Here is a 27,627-nt window from a genome sequence, read left to right as displayed (position 1 = left end):
CCGTTATTAAAATCTCTTCTGAAGTTAATTAGCAACAGGAATGTGCTAAGGTGACTATCCAGAAAGCACAGCTTCAAGTATAATGTGGGAAAATACTGAACCCAAGACGTGAAAACCTTGTACAACATTGAAAAGCATATGGCCTGAATTTTGTGCACAATGTGCATACATGGGCAATCAGCTGGAGCAGAAGCAGCTGAAATTTCCACTTGTGCCCGCAATTGGAACCAAAGCTTGTTTTCACACTGGCTGGCCAGCACCCATTGGGCATGCCAGGTGGAAGGGCAATGCTGGTTGGCACTCTGTCCACTGCTTTTCAGACGAGTGTCTGCAGACTCTAGGGGAGGTAGTGAGTGCCAGGCAGGACATTCTCATGTCGCGGAATGGCAAGAGGAGACCACACTAGTCATAGAATGCCTGGTCAGGAGGGGCAGCTTAGATCAGCGGGCATGGCGTTATGGTATTTGGTGGATATGTCTTGAAGAGCGGTCATCCTTCATGGTACTCAGGGGTGTAAGGTTCACATTTACAAAAGGCACATACATCTGTGTTGGCCAAGACTTGGAGATCTACACACTAATCTTGGGTGCATAGAAGGTTGAGATGGGCAAACCTGATATGCACCTCATCCTGGTTCTCTGGGTGAAGTTGGGTGGAGGGGTGTGAGGCTGCTATGCTGTTGCAGGTAGAAGGTAGACTAATGAATGACTTTTGTCCATACAGGAGAAAATAAGCCATGATGCTGTGGAGCACACATGAACAGGTAGTGGGGTGGTCAACCTGCTCCTACTGGGCAAAATTGAGACGGACACCCCCGGGTTAGAGTGCGAGCATGGAGCAAGGTCTTCAGGATCACGAGAGGCAAGGCTCTCAAGAGGAAAGTACAAATCCAGTGGACAGATGCAAGACTGGTGAAGAGTGCAAACAACGTAGGCTCATCTCATCTCAAATCAGACGTTCTAAGCAAGAGTCCCCAGTGACGCTTGAATCACAATACCGCCAGGATGCAGTTGTCCACAGTCTCACCAGCCTGCCTAGCATGCACATTTAACAATGTGATGAGTTATATCACTGACATATTATGCGGTGGATTCTCCATTTGGGAGACTAGGGGCTGGATTCTCCGATCCTGCGGCTATGTCCGCAGTAGCCATCAGGTCTTACGACCAGAAAGTCGGCGCCACCCCGCACCGATCCCCCATCCGGTGGGAGGCTAGAAGCCGCGCAGCGTAAAGCCCCCTGCTTTACCTGTGGATATGGCCGGAGAATGGTCGGTCCGTGCAACACGGCGACGGCCGGACGCGGACACGGCCTGCCATAAACTGTCCCCCTGGAACCAGCCTCGCCACCCCCGGAACACCCTCCACTAGTCCCCCCAGCCCCCAACGAATGCCCCCCTGCCAGCGGAACAGCTCCCCCCTCCGACTGTGGCGGTGCAAGACTCAGTCCGCAGCCGCCACACGAGGTCCTCGAACGGTGTGAGCACACGTATCCCATGCCGTTGGGAACTCAGCCCATCGGGGGAGGACCTCAGGTGATATCCTGAGGCAGCCCATACAGCGTGCAGTGTACTCCAGTACACCATTTTTGAGGGGGCAGAATATCGCAAAAACAGTGCCGCCCGATTCGGGCTTAAATGGGGATTCTTCGGCCGATTGCGATTTTGGCGTCGGCGGTCGGAGAATCCCACCCTATGTTCTCCCGCTGGAGCTGAATTGCACCAGTTTTACCATCACCGTGCGGTCATAAAGTGGATGCAATTCAGTGGTCAACGCCATGCAAATATATGCATGGTGTGGAAAACGAGGGAATCCCACTATCGGGCCGCCATCTTGCGTTTGTGGCCCGATGGCGCGGCACCGTGGCTGGCACCTCCTCCGCCCTGCAAATCGGCCCCAACACCCCCCCCTCCATACTGCAAATCAGCCCCGAAACCACACCCCCAATCGCATTGTAACCCCACCTCCCCAAGTACGGGGATGACCCAATGCACACACCCCCAGGACCTGTTATAGGGACACCCCACACTGGGACCTGTAATAGGGGGACACCTCCCAGAGACCCCTGTAATAGGGAGTTGCTCCCACCGGGACCCCCTACCTATAGGAACCCCCTCCACAGATCAAAATAGAAGCAGGAGGAGGTAATTTGGCCCTTTGAGCCTGCTCCATCAATCATTACGTGCATCAAGTTCAATACCCTGATGCAGCGTTCCCCCATATGCCTTTAGCCCCAAGAGCTGCATCTAATACTTCTTTAAGTTACACAACATTTTGGCCTCAACTACTTTCTGTGGTCATGAATTCCACAGATTCACCACTCTCTAGATGAAGAAATTTCTCCTCACCTCAGTTCTAAAAGGTTTACCCCTAATCCTTAAACTATGACCCCTAGTTCTGGACTCCCCACCATCGGGAAAATTCTTTCTGAATCTACCCTGTCTAATCCCATTAGAATTTTATAAGTTTCTATGAGGTCCCCTCTCACTCATCTAAACTCCAATGAATATAATCCAAACTAATTTAGCCTCTCCTCATATGACAGTGCAACCATTCAGGAATCAGTCTGGTAAATCTTTGCTGCACTCCCTCCATAGTAAGAACATGCTTCCTCAGATAAGGACACCAAAACGCACCCCCCCTAGTCCCTACTCACGCAAAAGGGGATCCTTGACCCTCCACACCTCCCTACACCTATGCCTGCTCCCCAGCCCAATCCCAGTAGTGCAAAAATTGCCACCCTTAACAGGCTGGCAGTGCCCTGCTAGATGGCAGTGGTACCCAGGTGACACTGCTAGGGTGCAAGGCTAGCAGTGCCAAGATGCCCAGGTGGCACCAACAATGCCATAGTGCCACCCTGCAGAGAGGGCAAGCACCTGGGGCCTCCTATCCCTGGGAAGTACCATTCTGTCTGGTCCCCGTTTGTGAAGACCAGCACTGAACGGCCCTGACCCGAGGCCTTCAAGGCTAGGGAGTTAGAACGCACGCCTTGGTTAGATCTCAAGACGTATATTAAAATGAGATTAGCTGTCTCGTCTAATATGCAGATTTTCTAGAAAGTGAGCCCGCCACAACTCGACCTCTCACGAGACGATCTTGTGAAGCGTGGTGAGCTAGGTAGATCCCGGAAGTGGGAACTCCCGGCCATACCACGCTGCTTTTCGGGCGCAACTCAACCGATAGATCTCGCCCTTAGAGAGGGCATATTTCATACTGTTCTTCCAGGAGAGCATTTTGAGACAGCATGTAGAAAATCCTACAAGATAGTACTTGACCTAATTTTAGGAAATGAGACTGGGCAGATGGTAGAAGTGTTAGTTGAGGAGCATTTTGGTGATAGTGACCATAAGTTCCGAAAGACGTACTGTTAGGAAATTTGGACATTCTGAATTCTCCCTCCGTGTACCCGAACAGGCGTCGGAATATGATGACTATGGGATTTTCACAGTAACTTCATTGCAGTATTAATGTAAGCCTACTTGTGACAATAATTATTATTATAACTCCGTAACATTTAAGGTAGTTATAGAAAAGGACAAAGGTGGACCAGAAATAAGGTTGTTGAATTAGGTGAAGGCTGATTTTAATTTTCTAAGACATTGCAATGAAGTTACTGTGAAAAGCCCCTAGTCGTCACATTCCCGCGCCTGTTCGGGTATACTGAGGAAGAATTCAGAATGTCCAAATTACCTAACAGCACACTTTTCGGACCGGAGAACCCAGAGGAAACCCACACAGACACAGGAAGAACATGCAGATTCCGCACAGTGACCCAAGCCGGGAAACGAACCTGGGACCCTAGTGCTGTGAAGCAACAGTGCTAACCAATGTGCTGTGTGCCATAAGGAGGCCATTCGTCATTACACCTGTACAGTCAATGTTTCACTATACTTATTCCACTTGTACTTAAACCTCAGGGACTGAGCAATTCAAGGAGGCAACTCACCACCACCTTCTGAAGGGATGGGCAACAAATGCTGGTCCAACCAGCGACACCAACATCCCGCAAATGAATTTTTTAAAAACACAGAATCAGCCAGAACTTCATATGGGGAAAGAGGGCCGACATCCTTGCATTTGCTTTCTTAATCGTCCGCCGGAGAATCCTGCTCTGCTGGCAATCAGCAGCATCACCCACAGCTGCAGACCGGCTGGCACACCTGTCGGAATTTCTCCATCCAGAGAAGATCAATACACCATCCGAGGGTCGGAAGAGGGCTTCCACAAAGCATGGGGCAGTTCATCAGCCTGTTCCAAGACCTGTTTGAAGCCAACAACAGATAAAAAAGGGAGGGTAGGGAAGTATAGGAACCACCAAGACCACAGAAAGCAGAAATGAACAAGGGGGCAATGGGGGAAAGAGACCTAAGGAAATGCCAGAAGGATACCCAGCGAGACACTGACGAGGGGGCCAGAGGACTCTTTCCCCCCCCCCCCCCCCCCCCCCAAGACATAAGAGAAATATAAGTGCTAAATAATCCATCTATTGCGGAAGAAAGGGCCTGAGACGGCCCGAAAATATTATGGAGGGGGGAGAAGCAGAGAAACAAGGGGTGCCAAAAAAAAGGAACATGTAAATTGTAAATAAATGTTTCAATCGTCTCCTGTACAGTGTACAAATATAAACTTGAATAAAAATATTTTAAAAAATACAGAATGGGGTCTATAGCCTGACGACCTCACCATCCGTCCAGTTTAGGTCCGACTTTATTCTACCCCTGCCTTCTCGGAACAAAAATATAGTGGGCACAGGCATTTTACAGGAGACAGGTCTACAGATTTGGTTCTCCAACTCAATTTTCCCATCTCTTGCATGAAACTCCAGTTTTAAGTAAATGATTTCAGATACATGAAGTCAGTTATGCTCAGTCCCCACTTCCAAACACAAGTAATGCAAAAGTAAGTAGTAATGAAAATGAAGCCCACAGCCATGCATATTTCTCTTGAAACCATTTTTATTAAGTATCTGTATATCATTGTAACTATGGTATATTTAAATATTCTAAAGCAAGAATGTTCCAGTACAAACATGAAACTATAAATTTGCCCATTGAAATGCAGAAATGAAATAATATAAACTTGTCAATTGAATGGCGATCTTGAAACTGAGAAAATGATATTAAACAATTTAATTTCCTTCTAATATATGTTACAGGTGAAAGTTCCAAAACAGATAGAAAATAGGTTTTAAATAAAAGTTCAATTAGACCAAAATAATTAATTTCTTGATTTCTCCAATCTACCAAAAAAATAAACTGGCCATTGCATTACTTTTGTAAATTAATTCCCTGGTCACTATTTTTATGTAAATAATTTCCTTCCCACTATTTTTCCATCAGTTTAAGTAGCAAGATGCCATTAAACGAATCTTGTTCTTCCTGTTTTGCAAAGTGATGATTCAACTATCGAAAGTCACTTAAGATGTCTGTTCATTTTCTTACATAAAGGTTATTGATTTATTAGTTTAAGCAAATTATTAATGATCCAAAAATTATTTGCCACTCAATGCAAGCTGTTTATTCATGAATGCATGGATTAGTGCTCGTCTCAACCAACCCGAATCATTAACCAGTCCTTTATTCATTAGCTTGCTGAGTTTCACTTCCAACTCATTCCCAATCAATCAGAATTACTCATACTAATTTGAGTGTGAGCATATTTAGTTGAATGACAAAGAGGAGACAGATGCAATATTTAATCAGTTCGAGACAAGTCCAACTAGAATGCAAAGAAATGTTATTTTCCTTAAAGGACAGCTGTTCTGTCACCACCGGGTGTAGGTTGAAGCATTTCTGACCAAGACGCTTCTATTCAGCAGTGATTTGCAGATCATTGCTAACATCAATTCCTAAAATGCTTAACTTCAGTAATCCATAGGAAATTGTCAAGTAATTGATAAAATGAAAAGTAATATTCATGCTAAATTTCTTTTCTGTGCCAGAGGTTCTCTGTAGCTAATTTGGAGAATTTTTGTGGACAGGGTGGAATAGGTTCATTTTGAGAATCCAGGTTAATGAATCTAAAGCTTAGAAACCAACATTTTCAACAGATCTTTATATGTGATTACACACAAAGAGTTGTTCAAAGTACAAACCAGCATACTTTTACGCAAAGTATTACATCGAAGGTCATGAAAATGTTTCAAAATAACATTATAAAGTATATTATTTTGCTTAAAAGTAGAATAAGTAAAAACTTACAAAATAAATACAAAATATTGTCAACATTTTGTTATAAAACACATCTGGCTGAACTGTTCATAATAAATAGACATCATATCTGGAAAAATATAGAAGAATATATCTAGTAATGCAGTTAAAACTAAATTAATAAGGGATATCATGCAGTTCAGTAAGACATTACTTTGTTCATCTTATTTGTACATACAAAAAATGGTGTTTTAAATTGAACACAAGCTTAATACTAACAGTAAAAAGACTGGACAGTTACAAAGATCCAACATATATCCAGAAATTAATAAAAGCTTTCAGGAGATTAGAACAGAGACAAAAGATATAAGTTTATTGGGCTGAATGCCCTCCTTCTACAGTATAAAATTCCATTATTCTATTTTAGATCTCATACCCTTATCATCCATTTTGGTGGCTAATATGGTTTAGGGCATAACAAGTTAAGATATAAATGCACCAAATATGCAGATTCACCACTTAGCTCTTCCACAACTTGGCCACTAGAGATAGAATAAATAGCAAGACATTTATTTTGCCATGGAAGGAGATGGGAACTGAGAGATATTCCCCTCATAGTTCCCAGTGGCTGGTTTCAGACCAATAGATCTGTTATTCACCTTCTTAAGCAAGAAAAAATGCTGGAAGTTAACAACCTTACCAGAGCAGGTCAAAGGCTAGGAATTCTGCAGCAAGTAACTCACCTCCTGACCCCCAAAGCCTGCCCACCATCTACAAGGCACAAGTCAGGAGTGTAATGGAATACTCTCCACTTGCCTGTATGAGTGCAGCACAACACTCAACCAACCGGCGCCGGAATGTGCCGACTAGGGGTTTTCATAGGAACTTCATTTGAAGCCTACTTGTGACAATAAGCGATTTTCATTTCAAGCTCAACACCATCCAGGACAAAGCAGCCCACTTGATTGCTCCCCATTCCACAAACATTCAAACCCCACCACCACTGACGAACAGTGGCAGCCATGTGTACCATCTATAAGATGCATTGCAATATCACACCAAGCTTCCTTAGGCAGCACCGTACAAACCTACGACCACTACCATCTAGAAAGACAAGGTAGCAGATATCAGGGAATACCACCACCTGGAGCCTCCCCTCCAAGTCACTCACCACCTCGCTTTGGAAATACATCGCCGTTCCTTCACTGTCGTTGGGTCAAAACCCTGGAACTCCCTCCCTAATAGCGCTATGAGGTGTAGGCAGTGGTTCAAGGAGGCAGCTCACCACCACCTTCGGAAGGGGAAACTAAGGATGGGCAATAAATACTGGCCTATCCATCGATACCCAAATCCCGTAAAACATATTTTTTAAAGTGGCAAGGTTTTGCCCAACAGGCACACTCTTAATTAAAGCTCATCTTGAGTCACTAGGAACACATGCATGCTACTACATTTGCAATCACTTACAGATCAGTTAAGAAACTGTTAGTCACCATGTCTGACAGATTTGTCACTTTTAACAATAATCCACCACTCTATGTGATAACGTGGTCACTGAGCTGCACTAAATTGTTGTGTTCCACCTTGTGTGACGATAAGAGTGAAGCAAACCTGCGAACAATGAGATATACAATGCATGATTTGTAATAACAGAAGCAAGTTAAACCTCTATTCCATCTGTTCGGTGATTCTCTCTTTCTATAAACAGAAAGATACTCATCAGGTGGAGAAGATTTTTCATGAAAGAATTGTATCTAGTTTAAAGCTTTACTGCTACAATTAATTTTGGGAACACGTAACTCCAAGCAAGTCCACCTATCAGGTGCAAAAGTTCCTTCTTGACAAACAACGTGGGAAATTTGGCAATACAAAGTTGTGCCATTGTTAATTCAAACACAACTGTAAACCAATTGAGCCCAATAGATTGAAATCTAATATAGATTGATTAACCCATGCCCTTCCAATAAAACAAGAGCAGAAGGCTCTGATGAAAGGACATCATCATGAAATGTTCACTCGCCACGGATGCTAATAGACCTGCTGAGTATTTCCAGCATTTTCTGTTTTACCCCTTGCTACATTTAACAGTCACCATTTTAGTCACGTTCATCTATATTTTTCATAGTACAGAAAGATCATGACAAGATTTTGATCTCACTTTATAAGCCATCTTTTTATTGTTCTTTGCTACTAGTCTATCCAAAAAGCGTCGGGCTTTCCTAGGAAAGCTCTCTCTTCTTTTGAACTGGGCCATTCTTCGTTCATTTACTTCTTTGCTGTCTCTTCTGAGCCGCACTTGTCGCACAATTCCTTCAAAGAGTTCTTGTACATTATGCTGGACTGCAGCAGAGGTCTCGATGAACTTGCAGTCAAAAACAACAGCACAGGATCTGCCCTCTGCAGATTAAAAAAAATTTCAAGACTTACTTTTTTAAAAAGCATATACATTTGCCTCGTGCTTATTAAAATAATGTGTGCCTTATTCTTTGGCTGTTGCCAACCTGTCCCTCAACAAGTGCTGCCAGAATTCTGTGAGTTTTTAAAAATAAATTGCAAACTCCTTGAAATTATAATTTCCTTCTTTTTACTGTTATAAGAAGGAATATAAAAAGCTACTACATTCACCCAAATTGTGACTGGAAATAAGTGCGATCTAACAATGTCCATGAACTGTGAACTATAACGACTACATTGGTGGTTTGCTCATACATTGTTTGTTGCATCATGTTTAAGCATTATAATAATAAAAATACTTGCATCTACTTGCAAGGAGCAGTCACCTTGTTGTGAGTTTTCTATAGGCCCCCCAATAGCAGCAGAGATGTGCAGGAACAGATTGGGAAACAGATTTTGGAAAGGTGCAGAAGTCACAGGGTAGTAATCATGAGTGACTTCAACTTCCCAAACATTGAGTGGAAACTCTTTAGATCAAATAGTTTGGATGGGGTAGTGTTTGTGCAGTGTGTCCAGGAAGCTTTTCTAACACAGTATGTAGATTGTCCAACCAGAGGGGAGGCCATATTGGATTTAGTACTTGGTAATGAACCAGGGCAGGTGATAGATTTGTTAGTAGGGGAGCATTTTGGAGGTAGTGACCCCAATTCTGTGACTTTCACTTTAGTTATGGAGAGGGATAGGTGCGTGCAACAGGGCAAGGTTTATAATTGGGGGAAGGGTAAATACAATGCTGTCAGACAAGAATTGAAGTGCAGAAGTTGGGAACATAGACTGTCAGGGAAGGACACAAGTGAAATGTGGAACTTGTTCAAGGAACAGGTACTGCGTGTCTTTGATATGTATGTCCCTGTCAGGCAGGGAAGAGATGGTCGAGTGAGGGAACCATGGTTGACAAGAGAGGTTGAATGTCTTGTTAAGAGGAAGGAGACTTATGTAAGGCTGAAGAAACAAGGTTCAGACAGGGCGCTGGAGGGATACAAGATAGCCAGGAGGGAACTGAAGAAAGGGATTAGGAGAGCTAAGAGAGGGCATGAAAAATCTTTGGCGAGTAGGATCAAGGAAAACCCCAAGGCCTTTTACACATATGTGAGAAATATGAGAATGACTACTGTCCGATTAAGGACAGTAGCGGGAGATTATGTATTGAGTCTGAAGAGATAGGAGAGGTCTTGAACAAGTATTTTTCTTCAGTATTTACAAACGAGAGGGGCCATATTGTTGGAGAGGACAGCGTGAAGCAGACTGATAAACTTGAGGAGATATTTGTCAGGAAGGAAGATGTGTTGCGCATTTTGAAAAACTTGAGGATAGACAAGTCCCCCGGGCCTGACGGGATATATCCAAGGATTCTATGGGAAGCAAGAAATGAAATTGCAGAGCCGTTGGCAATGATCTTTTCGTCCTCGCTGTCAACAGGGGTGGTACCAGAGGATTGGAGAGTGGCGAATGTTGTGCCCCTGTTCAAAAAAGGGAATAGGGATAACCCTGGGAATTACAGGCCAGTTAGTCTTACTTCGGTGGTAGGCAAAGTAATGGAAAGGGTACTGAGGGATAGGATTTCTGAGCATCTGGAAAGGCATTGCTTGATTAGGGACAGTCAGCATGGATTTGTGAGGGGTAGGTCTTGCCTTACAAGTCTTATTGACTTCTTTGAGGAGGTGACCAAGCATGTGGATGAAGGTAAAGCAGTGGATGTAGTGTACATGGATTTTAGTAAGGCATTTGATAAGGTTCCCCATGGTAGGCTTATGCAGAAAGTAAGGAGGCATGGGATAGTGGGAAATTTGGCCAGTTGGATAACAAACTGGCTAACCGATAGAAGACAGAGAGTGGTGGTGGATGGCAAATATTCAGCCTGGAGCCCAGTTACCAGTGGCGTACCGCAGGGATCAGTTCTGGGTCCTCTGCTGTTTGTGATTTTCATTAACGACTTGGATGAGGGAGTTGAAGGGTGGGTCAGTAAATTTGCAGATGATACGAAGATTGGTGGAGTTGTGGATAATGAGGAGGGCTGTTGTCGGCTTCAAAGAGACATAGATAGAATGCAGAGCTGGGCTGAGAAGTGGCAGATGGAGTTTAACCCTGACAAGTGTGAGGTTGTCCATTTTGGAAGGACAAATATGAATGCGGAATATAGGGTTAATGGTAGGGTTCTTGGCAATGTGGAGGAGCAGAGAGATCTTGGGGTCTATGTTCATAGATCTTTGAAAGTTGCCACTCAAGTGGATAGAGCTGTGAAGAAGGCCTATGGTGTGCTAGCGTTCATTAGCAGAGGGATTGAATTTAAGAGCCGTGAGGTGATGATGCAGCTGTACAAAACCTTGGTCAGGCCACATTTGGAGTACTGTGTGCAGTTCTGGTCACCTCATATTAGGAAGGATGTGGAAGCTTTGGAAAAGGTGCAAAGGAGATTTACCAGGATGTTGCCTGGAATGGAGAGTAGGTCATACGAGGAAAGGTTGAGGGTGCTATGCCTTTTCTCATTAGAACGGAGAAGGATGAGGGGCGACTTGATAGAGGTTTATAAGATGATTAGGGGAATAGATAGAGTAGACAGTCAGAGACTTTTCCCCCGGGTGGAACACACCATTACAAGGGGACATAAATTTAAGGTAAATGGTGGAAGATATAAAGGGGATGTCAGAGGTAGGTTCTTTACCCAGAGAGTAGTGGGGGCATGGAATGCACTGCCTGTGGAAGTAGTTGAGTCGGAAAAGTTAGGGACCTTCAAGCGGCTATTGAATAGGTACATGGATTAGGGTAGAATAATGGAGTGTAGGTTAACTTCTTAAGGGCAGCACGGTAGCATTGTGGATAGCACAATTGCTTCACAGCTCCAGGGTCCCAAGTTCGATTTCGACTTGGGTCGCTGTCTGTGTGGAGTCTGCACATCCTCCCCGTGACTGCGTGTGTTTCCTCCGGGTACTCCGGTTTCCTCCCACAGTCCAAAGATGTGCAGGTTGGGTGGATGGGCCATGAAAAATTGTCCAAAATTCTATGATTAACCTAGGACAAAAGTTCGGCGCAACATCGTGGGCCGAAGGGCCTGTTCTGTGCTGTATTTCTCTATCTCTATCTATCTATATTGTGCTTTATCATGTCACAATGTTTCCATGCATCTCACAGAACAAATTACTTTTTAGTGCAGTGACAATTTTTAGACAGGCAAACAAAACAGCCAATCCCTCTACAGTGTTGAACCTCAGTCCCCCAGCATCGTACAGTCCACTTCTATTTCCTTCCCTAAATCCACGAAAGGACTGGCCAGAAAGACCCATCGTATCAGCCTGTTCCTGCCCTAGTCTCTTCCCACTTATCTATTCCATTGCATCTGTTCTAATGAATCCACTTTGAAAACTTTGGACATGTCTGCCCTTTTCCTTAACCAAGATTTCTCCCCCCTGTAGTTGACAGGGCACTCAACTATGCCCAAATCCATCTCCTGCACCTCTGCCCTCACCCTTTTTCCTCCAGCCCAGAAACATGATAGGGACCCCTGGTCCTCATTTTTCACCCCACCAACCTAATTTAAAAGAATCATCTTCCGCTATTTCTACCAATTCCAACATGATGCCACCACTTAACACATCTTTCCCTGACCCACCTTGTCAGCATTCCACAGGGACCACTCCCTGTGACTCCCTGGTTCACTCCTTTATCACCTCCAACGCCTCAACCCATTCCCATGGCACCCTCACTTGAAATTGCACGCGGTGTAATTTCCTCCTCACCATCCAAGAACCCAAAACACTCCTTTCAAGTTAAGCAACATTTCACTTGCATCTCCTTCAATCTGGTCTACTGCATTTTCTGCTCCCAATGCAGTCTCCTTTATTGGGAGACTAAATGCAGATTGGGTGACCGCTTTGCAGAACATTTCATTCATTCCGCAAGCAGGACCTTAACCTATCTGTTGCTTGCCATTTCTCAGCATCTTGTTCAAATGTCCACATGTCCATCCTTGGCCTGCTGCAATGCGTCACGGAAGCCCAATGCAAACTGGAGGGACAGGATCTCATATCCCGATTAGGCACAGTACAGCCTTCTGGGCTCAACCTTGAGTGCAACTATAGACTGTGACACTTTTTCTCCGTCTTGATGCCTTTTAAAAAAAATCCAAAGTGTTTTTTCCCCATGCAACACAACACAGGGCCATCTGGCAGTAGTGGGGACCAGTTTAGCTCAGTTGGCTGGGCAGCTAGTTTGCAATGCAGAGCAAGACCAATAGCACAGGTTCAATTCCCGTACTAGCCAAAGTTATTCATGAATAAAATAATCACTTATTGTCACAAGTAGGTTTCAAATGAAGTTACTGTGAAAAGCCCCTAGTCGCCACATTCCGGCACCTGTTCGGGGAGGCCGGTATGGGAATTGAATCCGCGCTGCTGGCCTTGTTCTGCATTACAAGTCAGCTATTTATCCCACTGTGCTAAACCAGCCCCTTTCAACCTTGCCCGAGGTGAGGTGATCCTCAGGTTAAACCATCACCAGTCAGCTCTCCCCTTCAAAGGGGAAAGCAACCAATGGTCATCTGAGACTGTGGCGACACGGTAGCACAAGTGGATAGCACTGTGGTTTCACAGCGCCAGGATCCCAGGTTTGATTCGCGGCTGGGTCACTGTCTGTGCGGAGTCTGCATGTTCTTCCCATGTCTGTGTGGGTTTTCTCCGGGTGCTCCGGTTTCTTCCCACAGTCCAAAGGCGTGCAGGTTAGGTGGATTGGCCATGATAAATTGCCTTTGTGACCAAAAAGGTTAGGAGGGGTTATTGGGTTACAGGATAGGGTGGAAGTGAAGTCTTAAGTGGGTCGGTGCAGACTCGTTGGGCCGAATGGCCTCCTTCTGCACTGTATGTTCTATGTTCTATGTCTTCACTTCATTGGCTGCAATATTTAATATTCAAAAGAACAGACTTTGCAATATTGTCCCATTGCAGGACTGTATTAACATTGCTCACTATCCTGATGATTCTGTTTATTCAGCGAGTGGTTGAGACATACAGACTGAGAAAGTCCCAAGAGCAATCTATACTGGGTCAGCTGATGTTGGATTAATGTTGGAGACACTACACTTGCCCTTAGGGTTCCTGAGCTCGGAATAAATAACACAAGTTTCCTCGAGAGGATATTATCCAGTGACCCCTGGTGGAGATGTAGATCTGTGGATCTTTAACAAAATGCACAATACGGAGTTGGCTGTTGTGTCTCACCAGTCAAACAGCCTCCTGATACTTATTGTTAAGGCTGATAAATAAGCAATGCCATGGAGCCCAGTCAAAAGTCAATATCTTCAGGAGTAGGAGAGTAGTCAAGATTAGTGGCCAATATTTAGACTAAAGAAGGGATCCATTAAACCACGAGTTGTATATAGTTGAAGAATTCTTAAACTGATTGTAGTTACTTTCGAGCTAAAACCCTCTGTGCAATAATAATTTTGAACACTGGTTGTGAATCTTTAACAATAACTCCTCCAAACCGTACATGTTCCTGAAAATTGAAAAATCCATGCAAGTACTGAAATGTGCTCATCTTAACTCAACTAGATTCTACTGGGGTGGGGCAAGTCTAACAACATTTATCTCTGTGGTTTAGGGCCCAATTTGGAGCATTTCTTTTGCTGAAGAGTTTGCTAACTCCGGTCAAAGAGGCCAGGGTTGGGGGAAACGTGACAGGTCTCTTATTAAGGCTAGTGCGACTGGCTAAGCCAGCATTTATAGTTCATCCCTAATTGCCCTTGTGATGGTGGAGGCAAGCTGCCTTCTTGAGCCACTACAGTTCATATGCAGGTACACCTAGTGTAGCAAGGGAGTTCCAGGATTTTAATCTAGTGACAGTGAAGGAACGGTGATATAATTCCAAGTCAGGGTGATGTGTGACTTTGATGGGAACTGGAGGTGGCAGTGTGTCCACAGGTCTGCTGCCCATTCAGATTTAGGTCGTCTTTCTTGACATATTGCTACACCCACCCTTTCAACTGTTCCACACAGGTTCTACCTTGACAACTGAAGACCTTTGACTCTTGTTGTACAGGGCATTTTAGGAGATGTCTCATTGCTTGGGATGTACTGTCACAATTGACAGAATTTATTTGGTAGTATCCTCAATTTTGCTAAGGGCCTTGCAGTGGCCAATGCCAGTCCTGAGGCAATTGAGATACAGCTAGGTGGGCCATGTTTCAGTGTCTCGTAATGGGAGTGATTCCTCTGGATCATTACAGAACTTCTGTGCGTCATCCTAAGATGTATTGACCAATCAGCAAGGTGGCATCTGTGGGTGGGTGTGGGGGGTTTACAATCTAGGGGCTGGACAAGACATTGCCCCTCAAACTGAGCCTCTTTGTTGACAAAAGGTTCTTAGTCTGATTTGTCTTTTCTATGCTTGATATAATTTGCCTCTCTATGGCAGGAGGTGGATTACCAGCAATCAGGTATGGATCATCCAATTTTGTAGGCTTCAGGCAGCCAGTAGTAGCTCTGCAAGCTGCTTTGAAGATAGAGTCCAAATTCTTGGTATGGGGAGAATGACCCCAAACAGGGCAGGCATATTCAGCTGCTGAGTAGCACAAGGCAAGTGCAGTTGTTTGTAATGTTCTCGGATATGTTCCTCATTTAGAGTTGGCCAGCTTCCTTAAGATGCTGTTTCTGGCTGTGACCTTCGCCTTTACGTTGATGGCATGACCGTTGAAGCTTAACGCGCAATTTCACATTATACTGAGGTATCCTGGCCTGTGCCAGCATTCAACATAAGTTATGTTCTTGATTTGTATCTCTAATACTAAAATAAAAAAACTGATGTGTCTTTTCAGGGTTGGCTGGAGATTGAGTAATTGTATTATAATTGGCTGGTTCAGCTTGAAATGAACTTTTGGTCCGGAGATGTTGTTATGCAAAGATCGTCTGCATAGAGGATGCCTCTGGTATTTAGATGAAAGGGCTGGTCATTGATATAAATATTGAATAGCGAGAGTGTGAGATCATAACCTTGAGATAGGACATTTTTCGGTCTGCCTCATTTTCCATTTAGGTCAGCAAAAAAACTGCTCTCCGTTGGCAGCGTATTGCTTTACAGCTCAGTAAACCTGGTATCTTTGGTTGTATGGAATTACCTCTGTGTAAGGATTGGATGACTGACCATGTCATGTGTAGCAGATAAATCCATGAAGGCTGTGCCTATTATTAGTCATGTCTTGTAATCATCCTCGATGAATTGGTGGAGAATTGGCAGAGAATTAGAAGTTGGCTTGTGCAGGATTTCACTGGTCTGAAAACTGCTTGTTCAGGGGTGAGACATTCATCCACAAAGAGGGTTAAGCAATTAGAATGTGTTTCTCGAACAGTCTCGAGCTGTGGCATAGCAGAGAGTTTGGCTAGAAGCCCTTAAGGATAGTCTTTGCCTGGCTTCAGAATCGCCATTTCCTTGCTCAGCCACATGGCTTTTCAATCATGCTCGTCCCCACGGCTTTTCAATCATGTTGGTTCTAAGCTATAGGTATGTATGTTGAGTTGCCCTAATACAGCCGTAGATTTATTTACATGAAAAAAACCAAATCAGGTTGAGGGTTTGGAAGCTGCTGTCAATGGATGGTACACACTGCAGCTGCTGGTGTAGTGGTGGAGGAAGTGGGTGTTTAAGGGGTTGAATGGGGAGCTGATCAAGCAATCTGCTTTGTCTTGGATGGTGCCGAGCTTCTTGACTATTGTTGGAGCGGCACTCATCCAGGCAAACGGGAGTATTCCATTACATTCCTGACATGTGCCTTGCAGATGGTGGACAGGATTTGGGGAGCTATGAGGTGAGGCACTTGCCATAGAATTCCCAGCCTCTGATCTACACTTGAATTGATGTGGCTGGTCTGATTAAGTTTCTGGTTAATGGTAACCTGCTGGAAGTTTTTAGTGGGGGATTCAACAATGGTAATGTTATTAAATGTCAAGGGGAGAAGGTTAGATTATTCCTTGTTGGAAATGGTCATCGGCTGGATCTTGTGTGGTGGAATAGCTACTTGTCGCTAGCAACTTGCCGGAAACATCTTGATGTAGAATCCCTACAGTGCAGGTCATTTGGTCCATGGAGTCAGCACCAACCCTCCGAATGAGCATACTACCTAGGCCCACTCCCTCATCCTAGCCCTGTAACCCCATCTAACCGGTGGACACTGAGGGGCAATTTTATCATGACCAATCCACCTAACCTGTACATCTTTGGACTGAGAGGGGAAACCTGAGCATCTGGAGCGAATCCACGCAAACAAGGGAACAGCGTGCAAACTCCGCAGTGACCCAAGGCCGGAACTCAACCCGAATCCCTGGCGCTGTGCAGCAGCAGTGCTAACCATTGCGCATCCATGCCACCCAACTACATATTACAGTTCCTTCAGTGATCCGAGCATCGATCTGAACGCTGGGTCTGAAACTGTAGCTGGTAGTATTTACTCAATTCAATTGTTCTATTGAGCACCCATTTGTGTCACAGACCTCATAAGAGTCAGGTGGAATCTTTACCCTCACAAAGTCAAGACCCAGCACATACAAGTCCAAGTCTAGATTACGGAGTAAAATAGAAAATATACCTGCCACAGATACTTCTCGACATCGCACAAGATCACATTTATTCCCAACTAATATAATTGGAATATCCTCGGCCTGTCGTGTCCTCCGGAGCTGGATGCGAAGCTCTGAAGCTTTCTCAAAGCTTGCTCTGTCAGTGATGGAGTAGACAATGAGATATGCATCGCCTATCAGCATACAGTGATCCTGTGTCCAGTTATCTTCATCCTACCAGCAGACAGAAGTTGACACTAAAATGTCAGTATATTTTCTATTTCTAGAATTACAATAATCATTGGGTCCAACAAGTAACAGAAAGATACTTAACAGTTAACAAGCTGCTGAAAGTTTACAATGAAGTTTACCAAAGCAACCAGTCAAAGAAACTCAGAAAGTGCAGCTGGTAATATTTACTTAATTCAATTGTTCTATTGTTAGGATTAAAATTTTCTGGCTTGATACCCATTAAATAAAATGTGGTATTGACTATGCACTTAACCCTTTCCCACCTGATGCTCTCCTTGATCATTTTCTACGCAAAGTAGCTTCACCATCTTTTATATCAAATTAATACAACTTCTTATAATTCATGATCAAACTGTGTTATTAGGATTAATTAATTAATGCATCAGTATTCACTAAAGAGAAGGAATTGGTGGATGTTGAGTCTGGAGAAGGGTGTGTTGATAGCCTGGGTCACACTGAGATCCAAAAAGACGAGGTGTTGGACGTCTTGAAAAATATTACGGTAGATAAGTCCCCAGGGCCTGATGGGATCTACCCCAGAATGCTGAAGGAGGCTAGAGAGGAAATTGCTGAGGCCTTGACAGAAATCTTTGGATCCTCACTGTCTTCAGGTGATGTCCCAGAGGACTGGAGAATAGGCAATGTTGTTCCTTTGTTTACGAAGGGTAGCAAGGATAATCCAGGGAACTACAGGCCGGTGAGCCTTACGTCAGTGGTAGGGAAATTACTGGGGAGAATTTTTCGAGACAGGATCTACTTCCTTTTAGAAGCAAATGGACGTATTAGTGAGAGGCAGCATGGTTTTGTGAAGGGGAGGTTGTGTCTCACTAACTTGATAGAGTTTTTCAAAGAGGTCACAAAGATGATTGATGCAGGTAGGGCAGTGGATGTTGTCTATATGGACTTCAGTAAGGCTTTTGACAAGGTCCCTCATGGTAGACTGGTACAAAAGGTGAAGTCACACGGGATCGTGGGTGAGCTGGCAAGATGGATACAGAACTGGGTAGGTCACAGAAGGCAGAGATTATCAATGGAAGGGTGCTTTTCTAATTGGAGGGCTGTGACTAGCGGTGTTCCGCAGGGATCAGTGATGGGACCTTTGCTGTTCGTAGTATATATAAATGATTTGGAGGAAAATGTAACTGGTCTGATTAGTAAGTTTGCAGATGACACAATGGTTGGTGGAATTGCGGATAGCGATGAGGACTGTCAGAGGATAAAGCAGGATTTAGATTGTTTGGAGACTTGGGCGGAGAGATGGCAGATGGAGTTTAATCCGGATAAATGTGAGGTAATGCATTTTGGAAGGTCTAATGCAGGTAGGGAATATACAGTGAATGGTAAAACTCTAAAGAGTATTGAAAGTCAGAGAGATCTAGGTGTATAGGTCCACAAGTCCCTGAAAGGGGCAACACAGGTGGAGAAGGTAATCAAGAATGTCATACGGCATGCTTGCCTTCATTGACCGGGGCATTGAGTATAAGAATTAGCAAGTCATGTTGCAGCTGTTTAGAACCTTAGTTAGGCCACACTTGGAGTACAGTGTTCAATTCTGGTCGCCACACTACCAGAAGGATGTGGAGGATTTAGAGAGGGTGCAGAAGAGATTTACCAGGTTGTTGCCTGGTATGGAGGGCATTAGCTATGAGGAGCGGTTGAATAAACTCGGTTTGTTCTCACTGGAACGACGGAGGTTGAGGGGTGACCTGATAAGAGGTCTACAAAATTATGAGGGGCATAGACAGAGTGGATCGTCAGAGGCTTTTCCCCAGGGTAGAGGGGTCAATTACTAGGGGGCATAGGTTTAAGGTGCGAAGGGCAAGGTTAAGAGTAGATGTACGAGGCAAGTTTTTTTACACAGAGGGTAGTGGGTGCCTGGAACTCGCTGCCGGAGGAGGTGGTGGAAGCAGGGACGATAGTGACGTTTAAGGGGCATTTTGATAAAATACATGAATAGGATGGGAATAGAGGGATACGGACCCAGGAAGTGTAGAAGATTGTAGTTTAGTCGGGAAGCATGGTCAGCACGGGCTTGGAGAGCCGAAGGGCCTGTTCCTGTGCTGTACTTTTCTTTGTTCTTTGTTAAAATTTGAATTAAAAACGTTATACTGTGTGTGTAGCAGATGGAAATAATATATCAGTCATCAGCAGTTATGGGGCAACATAGTCAGAAATTCCTCCCATGCATATTGAATATTTCACACAGTTTGTAAGTTATTTATCATGGTCTTATCAATTTAACCTATTCAGAATCATTTACATTTTGCTCTCTTTCAATTATTGATCGACTTAGACAGAATCTTCCAATGTAATTCTGCTGAACAGAACATTACTGCCATGTGTCAAACATAAATATAGAATATTTATTATATGCCAGGTGTGGTGATTGTGCTATGTTGGCACGGTTGACAGTATTAGGCAAAGGTTATGATTTTGACAGGGACATAAAACATGTGGTATCCACAGAGGTACAAGTGGTACTACATGCAGTTAAAGCACCAATATTATCCTTCCAGACAATAGGAAACACCCGCCACTGTATACTGCATGGCCAACAGACACTTATTCCAAGCATATGAAATGGCTGTACTACCTTATTATCCCATGTGTCCATCACAATAAGGGTGGCTCCCTCTCCATCAACCATGATCGTACGCTCATATGTGTCTTCTACAAAGAATGAGGGCAAAGATATTTATGAATGAATACATCACAGAAATTCAGCAATTTAATAAACAGAACAATTCCATATACCACTGATCATTGATCCATGTAGGTTTCTACTGAGATAGAATGTGTGGGAATGATAAACAGCTAGAACTCTGCTCCTCCAATTTTGGCCTTTTGTGCATTCCTAATTTTTGTCACTCCTCTATTAGTAGCTGTACTGCCAGCTGCTTAGTTATTAGTGGGATTCCCTCTGTAAACCCCTCTCCACCTCTCGTTCCTTTAAGTCTACTTAAAGCCTTCCTTATAAACTAAGCTTTTGGCAACTGTCCTAATGTCCTTTTACGTGACTGGGCATCAAAATTGTCTGGCAGCCTTTCTATGAAGTGCCTTGGGTTTTTTTTCACTGCTGCAAAGGTGTTAAGTCGTTGCAGTTGGTGGAAAGCTTTTAGTGGATATTTGCAGTGCATTACAATTTTACAATTTTAAATAGGATCATACTTGTGGAGGTACATTTTCAACCCATTTAGTTACGTTGAGGGTTCCAACAGTTTAAAAAGTACATATATTTAAACAAACAGAACATTAAATATGGAATTCTGATGGTATCATTAGGAAAAATATTTTGAGAGGGTTTCTGAGAAATAAAATAGAAACCTCTTTCCAGGTTCAGCAATAAGCACTCATGATTAAGGTATAGCGCAGAACATTACAGGGTAAAAAAGGTGCACTGCATGGAGTACAAAGACTATGGACCCTGACAACATCCCAGCTAGAATACTGAAGACTTGTGCTCCAGAACTAGCTGTGCCCTGAGCCAATACAGCTACAAAATTGGCATCTGCCTGACAACATGGAAAGTTTTCCAGATATGAACTGTCCATAAAAACTAAGGCATATTCAATCTGGCCAATTTCCATCCCATCAGTGATACTTTGGAAGGTGCTATTAACTGTGAAATGAAGTGACATTTACTCAGCCACAAATGTCCTCATCAATGCTAAGTTTGGATCTCGCCAAGACCAACTCTACACCTCATTACAGCCGTGGTCCAAACATTGAGAACAGAACGGAGGTGACAGTGGCTGCCCTTGAAGGCAGCATTTGACTGAGTATGGCATCAAGGAGCCCTAGCAAAATTGAAGTCAATGGAAATCAAGGCGAAAACTCTCCACTGGTTGGAGTCATACCTTGCATTACCCTCCATGCAATTAAATTAGGTTGTTGAAGGCCAATCATCTCAGGCTTAGGAAATCACTGCAGGAGTTCCTCGGCCTAGTGTCTTTAGGCACAACCACCTTCAGCTGCTTCATTAATGAACTTTCTTCCATTATGAAGTCTGAAGTGGGGATGATGATTGCAGTGTTATGTTCTATTCATAACTCCTCAGTTACTAAAGCAGCAAGACCTGGACAATTTAGGCTTGTGCAAGTAACATTGGAACCATGTAGGTGCCAGCCAACAACCATCTCCAACAAGAGAGAATCTAACTACTGTATCATCCCGTGATATTCAACAGCATTATCATGACTGGATCCCCCTTATCCACATCCGAGGAGTTACCATTAACCAGAAGCTTAATCAGATCAGCTAAACAAATATGGTGGTTACAAGAGTGAATGAGAGGCTGGGAATCCGGTGGTAACTCACCTCCTGACTCCTGAAAACATTTCCACTATTTACAAGGCACAAGTCAGGAGTGGGATGCAATACTGTCCTGCATGAAGAAATATGACACACTTTACCCACTCGAGTAGCACGCCGTTCACCACCATACAAATTCACTCCCTCGCCATCAGTGCACAGTGGCAGCCGCATGTACCATCTGCAACATGCACTTCAGCAACTCAACAAGTTTCTTTCAACAGTATCTTCCAAACATGTGACCGTTATTTCCCTCAGGTGCTCAGTTTCCTTTTCAAATTATTAATTGTTTCTGCTACAACCATGCTTGTAAGCATCAAGTGCTAGCAAATGTGCATCGCTAAAAACAAATGCGCGAGTACTGGGGTTTTGAAGAGGGAATTCCCAAATATGTTGTTAAAGGCAGCATTTACGGATCATTCCTACTTGTCCCCGAGAAGGTGGCGATGGAACGTCTTCTTGAATGGCTGCAAGTCCACCACAACATTATTAGGCAGGGAGTTCAAGGATTTTGACCCAGTGACCATGAAAGTATGAGCATACATGTCTAAGTCAGCATGGTTTATGAATTGAAGATACTGCTGAAGTAGCTTTGTTGACTTTAAATGGTTTGCAATTATAAAGTCGCCATAGTCCTAGATGACTAGAGGCTGCTTTCCCCTTTTCAGGGGGAGAGCTGAGGATCCCCGCACCTCAGGCGGAGAGGCAGGTTGAGAAGGCTCAGGTTGAATAACCTCAGCCGGTATCGGAATGGAAACCGCGCTGGTGGTCTCGCTCTAGCTAAACCGGTCCCCATTGCAACTATAGCATGCCATTGGAAGAAGAGATGAATGTTTAGGCAAGTGGATCAGGTGTTAATCAAGCAGTTTGGTTTAACCTGAATGGCATCAAGCTTCTTGGCTGAGGTTGATTGGTGAAGTGCATTAAAAGATATATAATTTGCAACAAATATGCATTCCTTTAAGGTGCAAAAACGCCACAGAAAATGTTGTTCAGCCATGCTTAACAAAAGTTAAAGATAGTATTAGATCAAAAGAAGAAGCTCCTGTTGCCAAAAGTAGTAATTCTAAGAATTAGGAAGATTTTAGAATTCAGCAAAGGAGGACCAAGAAATTTATAAATAATAAGAATTGAGATTAGACATAAAAAGAAATTGTAAACATTTCTGCAGCTATGCAAATAGGAAGAGATTAATCAAAGCAAATGTGGCCCATTAGAGACAGATGTATGAAAGAAATATTTTGGGCAGGGCTTTCTTTCCTTGTGAGCTTCTGAAGTCCTCAATCAGGCTGAAACATGAATCAGACGTTCATGTGGGGTATTTCACTTGGGCGGCCAATTAATGACCAGAGGATGGATTGCTGTCCAATTAAGTATAGTGGATGGGTTCTCGAAGCTGGAAACCAAATCAGAGACCTTTCAGCTTGAAAGGAGAAGCAGGTTGCACAGGAGAGGGTGTTTCAAGTTGGAGAAACCCACACACCAACTTTCTGAAAATTAAACCAAAACAACATAAATATTTTTTGCAGCCAGTCCATTACTATGGTGGGGCTTGTGTTTGGGGAAAGTGTGTTGGGGGGGGGGGGGGGTTTGGGGAAAGTGTGTTTGTGGGGGGGGGGGGGCGGTGGGACGACTTCTCTACAGGGTAACCTCTGTGGCTGCTCTTGCAGTCAGGCAGGCAGAGAGGGCCTTCGGGTCTGCCCTTTAGCACCCACCTGCCCCTGATCGTGGCCATAACGGGGCCTAAAAATCAACCCCTCCGCAGTAGAAGTAGCAAAGCCATTCTGGACATAATGGAGAACCAAGGTTTAAGGAGAATGGAGAACTTAAAGAAACTACAATCAGTAAATAATACTGGATAAATTAATGTGATTAAGCGCCAAAAATTCCCTAGACTGAGGACCTGCATCCGAGGGTTTTCAAAGCAGTAACTGCCGGGATAGCATCTGCATCTATTTTGATCTTCCATAATTCATTAGATTCTAGAACAGGTCGCAAACATAACCCAGTTATTGAAAAAGAAAGAGAAAACAGGGAATTATAGGCTAGTTAGCAAAATGCTAGATCAAATATTAGGGGCATGGTAATAGGGCATTTGAAAATCATAATGTGATCAAACAGAGTCAACACATATTTATGATGGTGTAGCTTTATGATGGTGGGTGCTAATGTCTGCGTGGGTTTCCTCCGGGTGCTCCAGTTTCCTCCCACAAGTCCCGAAAGACGTGCTTTAGGTGAATTGGACATTACTAATTCTCCTTCAATGTACCCGAACAGGCGCCGAAATTTGGCGACTAGGGGACTGTCACAGTAACTTCATTGCAGTGTAAGCCTACTTGTGCCAATAATATAGATTATACAAAAGGATGGATAAGGGAGAATCAATGGACTTAGCACATTTGGGTTTTCAATTAATATTTGATAAAGTGCCACACAAGAGGTTATTACACAAAAACAGGGCTCATAAGATTGGGAGTAAAATAGCATGGGTTGATGGACAGAAAGCAGAGAATGTACAGTAACTTACAGTCTATTTCGGCCGTGGCTATTTACAATCTATATCAATCACTAACGAAGGGACTGAGTGTAACATCGTTTTCTGACAATACAAAGTTAAGTAGATAAACAGGTCTTCAAAATTGGCAGCTGTGCACCACAGGATTGCCTGTAAAATCACTGACAAAATTTATAAAAGTGGTGCCTATTAACACTACTTTGTAAAATCTTTTCTTTAACGTATTAATACAAAAACTAATCACATAATATATCCAAAATACCAATCGGAACATGGTACAGTAATGGCATTTATTGTGCCATTCCTGTAAAAGAATATTCCAGAAAGTGCTTCACATCGGCACGAGTGATAAAAGGTGAGTCCAACGAAGGAAACATTAAAAGGGGGTGACCAAAAGCGTGGCCAGGAAATCGGTTTTCGGGAGGTTCAAGGAGAAGGAGGTGGAGAAGTGACTGCATTGGGAGGTGGAATTTCATGACATGACATTGAAAGAGAAGATGCACTGGAAGCCAAAGTAAAAAAAAACCAGATAGTTCAGGAGGAAGGACAGGTTGCAAAGCTGAATAAAATTATAGGAATGGGGAGGGATTTAGACGCCAAGACTGAGGATTTAACATTTAGGGATCAGAAGCATTCTCAGTTTGTGAGTCGATGGAAGATGGAACATAAGAGCATTAGATTAGAATAGTCAATATTATTGGAGGAAGTGAGGATTACAGCAGTAGATGGGCTAAGGGTGCCATTAAACTGAGGCAATGTTTACCCTCCCAGCTTGAAATAAAAGTTCCATGGCCCCCATTTAAAAGAGCGGGGAGTTCTCCCCACGTCCTGGTCTCTTATCTATTCCTCAATCAAAATCAGTAAAACAAAAACAAATTATTTTGCCATTGTTCCCATTGCTGTTTGCGGAACTTTGCACCAATTAGCGGTGGCTCTTTCCCACTTTAGAACAGTGACTACAATTCAAAACATCGGCTGTGAAACTCTGGGACGTTATGGGGGGGGAGAGAAAGGCGCTATCTAAATGCAAGCTCTTCCTCAACCGAAAAACGGAAGGGGATGCAACTTACCCCCTAAAATGTCCCAGTTCTCCAGATTATTTTGCAAACCGGCGAATATACTTGTCAAAGTGGACTTCCCGACTCCCGCTTCTCCGATCAGGACCACTCTGTAAAGATTGTTGCCGGAGTCGGTGGAGATGACGGAGTCGGAGGAGTCGGAGGACCAGCTCCCCCTGCAGGGCTCTCCGGGGCTCAGGCAGGATTTCGATCGCACCACATGGGCACTGCCACTCCACAGCCGCCTGCCGTCTGCAGGAATGCTCCAGCGCTGCTGTGCGGGAGCCGGCGTCTGCGACGAGCTACTGCGCCGTCTAGTGTCGTTTAAAGTCATGGTTCACTCAGCAAAAGGGCCAATCTGCCGACAAGAGATCAATGAGTAATGTTAACAGAATGATCACTGAAATGACCCTGTCGATTTAGGTTTCTGACCGCAAGTTGTGCTCAAACTTTTCCAACACACCTTTACTCTGTTTCAGTAAACACACGGGTTAACATTTTGGGTTGATCAGCACTAACTGGTCTCCACTGGACTAAACTAAATGAGAGTTCCCTCTCGGTGGGGAAAACAAAACCGTGACGGGAACGCAACTGTGAAGCCAGAGCTCGCTCCCTCCCCCTCCCACTCGCTAATGTGCAAACTTGTAACCAACTCCTTTACATTGTTTCAAGTGAAATATTTCACAAATAGAAACTCGACTCTACAATATGGAGAAAGTTTCATTCAAGGACACTTCCAACTTTATAAATGCAGTTCTTAAGTAATTTGACAAGTGCATTAATTAGAAAATGCTAAAACACAATCTAATTGAAATACGTTCGAATATCAGAACAATAATGGGTGGGTAAAGTATCTTACCCTGCCTGCAGCCTTCTCCCGTGTATTCTGGAGTTCTAGTTTAGTTGAGAATGTCTGGGGGTGCTGCTGATTAATGTCTAATCCTCTCTGATGGCGCTGTCGTTCTGCCTCTAATTCTCTCTGATCTCTCCTCTGGTTTATATTAAGCAGATCAGATCAGAGCAGGGCTTTTCCGTGATGTCACGAAAACTCCAAGTTCCCCCGACAGCTCCTGGAGATTTTAACTCTCTGACCACAAATCTCGTCTTCTCTCTCCCTCCCCCTTCCATCCTCCTGAAGAAGGGTGGAAAAAAAATAGCAAAATGATTCTGACATGCAGTTCGAAACTGGACGAAGCAAATAGTCGTTGGCGCGATGTAATTTCACCTCAAAATAGTTCCCAAAGTTCAAAATGCAAGGTTTAGCTCCAAACATTTGATTTTAATGAGAACAGTGGCGAGATGAAGACAGGCGAAATATTTAGCAATGGTTTTGCCGAAGCGGACTGCAATGTCCCGCTTCCCTGGGTGATTCCTCGGTCACCGCTCTGAATGTCTCCCCCACACTCTCAGCTAGCACAGAACGGACAGCCTTTCCGAACATCCCCGCTCCGGGACTGTGCTGCAGCATAAAACACTGTCACCATTCCTTATCAATGATTCTCCCACAAAACCAGTATTATTATCCGTGTTCACCCCCAATTTAAACACGATCCCCACCCCCAACCGAGAGTAAGGAGAGCCGCACACCACCGTCAGACTCAGCGTTATACGGAACTCGATCGTGGTTCTGTGGAGACCAGAAACCGAATCCAAATGTCTTATTCAAAAAGTTTGCAGACCCGCAGAGGAGCGAAGGCAAATCTGCAGCAACCGTGGCGCGAAGTGATATTTTTGATGCTGGATTTTGCACGAACGGCTCGCTATACAAAACCAATTCACGCATGCATTTTACTGACGGGCAGCAGTATCTCCACGGATTCCTGTTATATAAACTGTATTGAGGTCCTGAATTAACACATCTAAATCTGAGTTGGTCTGGGCATTCCAGATGAATTGAGCGATCCCTGTGTTTACAAGGATGGAGTTCTGCTCCTGTTTCCTGGAGGACAGGATTTGTAAGGATGGAGTTCTGCTCTTGTTTCCTGGAGGACAGGATTTGTAAGGATGGAGTTCTGCTCCTGTTTCCCGGAGGACAGGATTGTAAGGATGGAATTCTGCTCTTGTTTCCTGGAGGACAGGATTTGTAAGGATGGAGTTCTGCTCCTGTTTCCTGGAGGACAGGATTGTAAGGATGGAATTCTGCTCCTGTTTCCTGGAGGACAGGATTTGTAAGGATGGAGTTCTGCTCCTGTTTCCTGAAGGACAGGATTTGTAAGGATGGAGTTCTGCTCCTGTTTCCTGGAGGACAGGATTGTAAGGATGGAATTCTGCTCCTGTTTCCTGGAGGACAGGATTTGTAAGGATGGAGTTCTGCTCCTGTTTCCTGAAGGACAGGATTTGTAAGGATGG

The 27,627-nt window shown here is 44.0% G+C and overlaps 1 protein-coding gene across 1 annotated transcript; it reads right to left on the bottom strand.

Annotated features, from left to right (window-relative positions):
* Positions 1 to 7,931: 7,931 nt before the first annotated feature.
* LOC119972405 (GTP-binding protein GEM-like) lies at positions 7,932 to 27,021 on the bottom strand. The gene is made up of 5 exons (XM_038809031.1): positions 26,138 to 27,021; positions 25,291 to 25,636; positions 19,988 to 20,064; positions 17,172 to 17,376; positions 7,932 to 8,545 (listed from the first exon to the last, which is right to left on the bottom strand). The coding sequence occupies exons 2-5, from the start codon at positions 25,610 to 25,612 to the stop codon at positions 8,268 to 8,270; spliced, it is 882 nt and encodes a 293-aa protein (XP_038664959.1). The 5' UTR covers positions 25,613 to 25,636; positions 26,138 to 27,021; the 3' UTR covers positions 7,932 to 8,267.
* Between the last annotated feature and the right edge of the window lie 606 nt (positions 27,022 to 27,627).

The sequence above is a fragment of the Scyliorhinus canicula genome, chromosome 10 (genome assembly GCF_902713615.1).
Source record: "Scyliorhinus canicula chromosome 10, sScyCan1.1, whole genome shotgun sequence".
NCBI classification, from domain to species: Eukaryota; Metazoa; Chordata; class Chondrichthyes; order Carcharhiniformes; family Scyliorhinidae; genus Scyliorhinus; species Scyliorhinus canicula.
This window is presented reverse-complemented; position numbering and strand designations above follow the sequence as displayed.